Raw genomic sequence first — 5,017 nt, 5'->3', positions numbered from 1 at the left:
GCACCACAGAAATTGTGACTTGATTAAATTCTGTGAAGTTGTAAAATTAAAGAATCATGTTATTATTCACATATTCTCCATGTGTTAGGAAATTGAGATGAGACGCATACTAAAGATCATGATTAGGCTACGTGCCAATAATTTTGGGACCCATGGGGTTGTGTTGCTGTTTAATTTAATTATTTTTAAATGTATATTTCATAATCGGTCATATTAATCTAGTGTGAGATATTTATGGGATCGAGGTTTCCCGCCTGCAGTAGGCCATATTGGCTTTATGTGTATTATTATATGGAATGGGGTTGCCCTCCTGCAGGAGGCTTTATAGGCTTTATTATTATATGGATTATGGCTGCCCGCCTGCAGCAGGCCATATCGACTTTATATCACGCTTGGGCAGAAGGATCCCCTCTAAAGTTTACACCCCCATTGTGAGCGTAGATGATTTATATATGGGATAGAATTCCCAGGGAATGGACTTGCCTTACTTATTTATATTTGTGATGAATTTCCCTAGACATGGATCTTGTCTGAATCATTTACATTTGGGTATAAAATTACCCCAAGGCTGGATTGGCCTTATACGGTATTACGTGACTGACTTTCAGTCGATGTATATATATACGAGATGGAATATCCCTGGGCTAGATTGGCCATAAATAGTACTGAATGACCGAGGGATTAGTGATCAAGAGTATGCGAGGTTTTCCACTGAGATGTCATATCGTGCAGTATTAATCTATCTTACTTATATTGAGTTTAACTATTGAACTTGAAAGCATGCCTACATTTCTGCACCGTTATTTATATACTGGACTGTACCTGCAGAGCTCGTCACTACTTTTAGCCCAGAGGTTAGTCCTGTTACTTATTGAGTTGGTTGTACTCAAACTACACTCTCCACCTCGTGTGCAGATCCAGGTGCTCCTAGATACGACGGGTGCTAGCTTTCAGAGTCTATTCTGTTGGAGACTATCAAGGTAGTTGCTTAGCGTCTGCTGACCTTGACTCTTTTTCTTTCAGTTATTGTACTGTTCTATAGTTTTAGATAATGTTTGTATCATTCAGACTTTGTATTCATTAATTAGATGCTCATGTACTCAATGACACCGGGTTTTGGGGTGTTTTGTATCTATAATTGTGAGGTTTTCTATTGAATTCAAGTATTATGTTTTCAAACTTAAAAGATATTGTGTTTTATTTAGGTTGCTGTCTTTCCTAGTATTTATATAGGCGCCATCACGGCAGGTGAGATTTTGTGTCGTGACAAGTTAGTATCAGCGCCTAGGTTACATTGGTCTCACGAGTCATGAGCAGGTTTAGCAGAGTCTTGCGGATCGGTACTGAGACGTCTATACTTATCGCCGAGAGGATACCGAACCCTTAGAAAAATTTCACTTTCTTGTATTCTGTCATGCAAATTTGTTGATTTCGGAAAGTAAATTTCTGTTATTCTATTCTCTCACAGATGATGAGGACAGGTACTACCAGATCAAATGGTCAACCACCAGTGCCACTAGTTAGGGCCGCGAGAGGTCGAGGCCGAGGCCGAGGTAGATATCGAGGTGTAGCTCGTACAACAGTTAGAACAACACATGTAGCACCATCAGTTGCTCCAGCTCAAGAGAATATTCTAGATATAGCTAAGCCGACAGGACCAGATCAGGCACCAGTTATGCCCATTATGATTCCAGGCCTTTAGGAGGTTGTGGCTCAGATATTGACAGTTTGCATTATCCTTGCTCGGGTGGTTTTGGCTCATGCCGCACCTGCTATTTCTCAGGTCGGGGGAGGTACTTATACCCTTGTTTCCCGTACTCTAGAGCAGGTAGTGCATGGACTTTAGATATTGGGGGCACCACCAGTCCTGCCGGTTGTAGCTACTCAGGCCCAAGTGATCCACGTTATGGCCGATGATGAGCAGAGGAGACTTGAGAGATTTGGGAGGCTACGAACTCCATCATTTAGCAGAGCCGAGTCAGATACTTCTCAGGGTTTTCTGGATAAGTGCCAGCGCATTCTTCGGACAACGGGTATTCTGGATATTAGTGGGGTCGCGTTCACTACTTTTTAGTTTTCTGGAGCAACTTTCAGATGGTGGGAGGCTTATGAGAGGAGCAGACCAGTGGGTGCATCACCACTTTCATGGCATGAGTTCTCCATATTATTTTTGGAGAATTTGGTGCCACAGACCCATAGAGAGGAACTGCGCAGACAGTTCAAGTATTTAGGTCAAGAGGACATGTATGTGACTTAGTATGAGATGCGGTTTTCAGAGTTGGCCTGTCATGCATTTTGGTTGGTTCTGAGTGAGATAGAGAGGATTGGGAGGTTCATTAATGGCCTGAACCAACAATTCCATTTTGTTATGACTTTGGGGAATGTAGCATGTGTTAGATTCGATAAGGTGGTTGACATTGCTCGACGACTAGAGATGGTCCGTACTTAAGAGTGTGAGGAGAGAGAGGCCAAGAGGTATCGTGGTCCAGGTAATTTCGGCGGTGTTCCTTCTGGGGGACAGTCCTATCACAGTAGGGGTCGTCTTTATAGGCCCGCTCAAATCGCTCGTACGGCTCATCGTGGCGTATCAGCTAGCCATGGTTCATACAATGCTTGATAGAGCCAGTCTTCTCTTGGTGCACTTCCAGCTCAGAGTTCACCTCGTGCACCATCAGTTCAGGGGTCATCTGTACTGGGTTCTTTTTGTAGTTATTCTGGTTCTCAAGGTCCGCCTCAGAACTCGCCACCATTTTTCGAGAGGGATTGCTATGAGTGTGGAGAGTTGGGTCATGTGAGGAAATATTGCCCCCGCCTTTTGCCAGGTCCAGTTCAGCAGGGGAGTAAGGCTAAGACTCCTGCACCAATTGCTCCACCACCCGCCCAGCCAGCTCGGGGTGGGGCTTAGTCAAATAGGGGTCGCCCAAGAGGGGGAGGCCGATCAGGTGGCAGTTAGGACCAATTTTATTTTTTTCCTGCCAGGCCAGATGCCTTTTCTTCAGATGCAGTGATCACAGGTATTGTCTTAGTGTGCCATAGTGAAACTTCTATATTATTTGACCCTGGTTCCACATATTCGTATGTTTCATCATATTTTGTTCATTATCTGGATATGCCCTGTGAGTCCTTACTTTCCCATGTTTGTGTATCTACGCCAGTGGGCGATACTATTATTGTGGACCGTTTATATCGGTCGTGTGTGGTAATTATTGGGGGACTTGAGACTAGAGTCGATCTCTTATTGCTTAGTATGGTTGATTTTGATGTAATCCTGGGTATGGATTGGTTGTCTTCATGTCATGCTATTCTGGACTGTCACGCGGAAATGGTGACGTTGGCGATACCGGGTTTGCCGAAGGTTGAGTGGAGAGATTCTCCAGATTATGTTCCCAGTAGAGTAATTTCTTACTTGAAGGCTCAACGTGTGGTTAGGAAATGGTGTTTGTCATAATTGGCCTTTGTGAGAGATGCTGATGCAGACGCTCCTACTATTGATTCTGTACCGGTAGTGCGGGATTTACCGGATGTATTTACTGCCGACCTGCCGGGTATGCCACCTGAAAAGGATAGTGACTTCGGTATCGACTTGGTGCTAGGCACTCAGCCCATTTTTATTCCTCCGTATTGTATGGCATCAGCTGAGTTGAAAAAATTGAAATAGCAACTTCAGGAACTTCTTGATAAGGGTTTTATTAGGCATAGTGTGTCACCTTGGGGTGCACCAGTTCTATTAGTGAAAAATAGAGACGGTACTATGCGGATGTGTATCGACTACCGGCAGTTGGACAAAGTTACAATCAAGAATAAGTATCCTTTGCCGCATATTGATGATTTAGTTGACCGGCTTCAGGGAGCGAGAGTATTCTCCAAAATTGATTTGAGATCCGGGTATCACCAGTTAAAAATTCGGGATTCGGATATTCTAAAAACAGCATTCATGACTCGTTATGGTTACCATGAATTTCTCGTGATGTCATTTGGGCTGACCAACGCCCCATCATCATATATGCACTTGATGAATAGCGTATTCTAGCAATATATTGATTCACTTGTCGTAGTATTTATTGACGATATTCTGGTGTACTCACGTAGCCAGAAAGTGCATGCATATCACTGGGGTATTGTATTACAGAGGCTAAGAGAGGAGAGGCTTTATGCCAAGTTCTCTAAGTGTGAGTTCTGGCTTAGTTCGATCGCATACTTAGGACACATAGTGTCTAGTGAAGGAATTAAGGTGGATCCAAAGAATTTAGAGGCAGTACAGAGTTGGCCCATGCCATCTTCAGCTACTAAGATTTGGAGTTTTTCTCGGCTTGGCCGGCTATTATCATCGCTTTGTGGAAGGCTTATCGTCTAATGCATCGCCTTTGACTAAATTGACTTAGAAGGGTGCTCCATTCAGGTGGTCGGATGAGTGTGAAGAGAGCTTTCAGAAGCTCAAGACTGCCTTGATCACAACTCCAATTCTAGTTTTACCTTCAGCTTCATGCTCTTATACAGTGTATTGTGATGATTCTCGGGTTGGTATTGCTTGTGTCTTAATGCAGAAAGGTAGAGTGATTTTTTGTGCTTCGCGTCAGTTGAAGCCGCATGAAAAGAACTACCATGTTAATGATTTAGAATTTGCAGCTACTGTCTATGCATTGAATATTTGGAGGCATTACCTCTATGATATGTCTTGTGAGGTATTTACAGATCATCGGAGTCTTCAGCACTTATTTAAATAGAAGGATCTAAATTTGAGATAGCGGAGATGGTTGGAGCTACTGAAGGATTATGATATTACAATTCTGTATCATCCCGGGAAGGCCAATGTGGTGGCCAATGCCTTGAGTAGGAAGATGGTGAGTATGGGTAGCCTTGCATTCATTCCTGTTGGTGAAAGGCCGCTTGCGGTCGATGTTCAGGCCTTGGCTAACCAGTTCGTGAGATTAGATATTTCGGAGCCTAGTCAGGTTCTAGATTGTGTAGTTTCTCGGTCTTCTTTATATGATCGCATTAGAGAGCGCCAGTATGATGC

General features: G+C 43.5%; 1 protein-coding gene across 1 annotated transcript; it reads left to right on the top strand.

Annotated features, from left to right (window-relative positions):
• Positions 1-1,906: 1,906 nt before the first annotated feature.
• Positions 1,907-2,905, top strand: LOC138891946 (uncharacterized). Its single transcript, XM_070175636.1, has 2 exons — positions 1,907-2,033; positions 2,649-2,905. The coding sequence occupies exons 1-2, from the start codon at positions 1,907-1,909 to the stop codon at positions 2,903-2,905; spliced, it is 384 nt and encodes a 127-aa protein (XP_070031737.1).
• Positions 2,906-5,017: the final 2,112 nt, after the last annotated feature.

The sequence above is a fragment of the Nicotiana tomentosiformis genome, chromosome 5 (assembly GCF_000390325.3).
Source record: "Nicotiana tomentosiformis chromosome 5, ASM39032v3, whole genome shotgun sequence".
In the NCBI taxonomy this organism is placed as follows: Eukaryota; Viridiplantae; Streptophyta; class Magnoliopsida; order Solanales; family Solanaceae; genus Nicotiana; species Nicotiana tomentosiformis.
The sequence above is the reverse complement of the archived record's forward strand: the minus strand, read 5'-3'. Positions and strand labels throughout refer to the sequence as shown.

Coding starts and splice junctions, on each gene's coding strand:
- LOC138891946 (XM_070175636.1), top strand. CDS start 1,907: ATGGCCGATGATGAGCAGAGGAGACTTGAGAGATTTGGGAGGCTACGA. Junction 2,034..2,648: donor GCGCATTCTTCGGACAACGG/GTATTCTGGATA, acceptor GTGCACTTCCAG/CTCAGAGTTCACCTCGTGCA.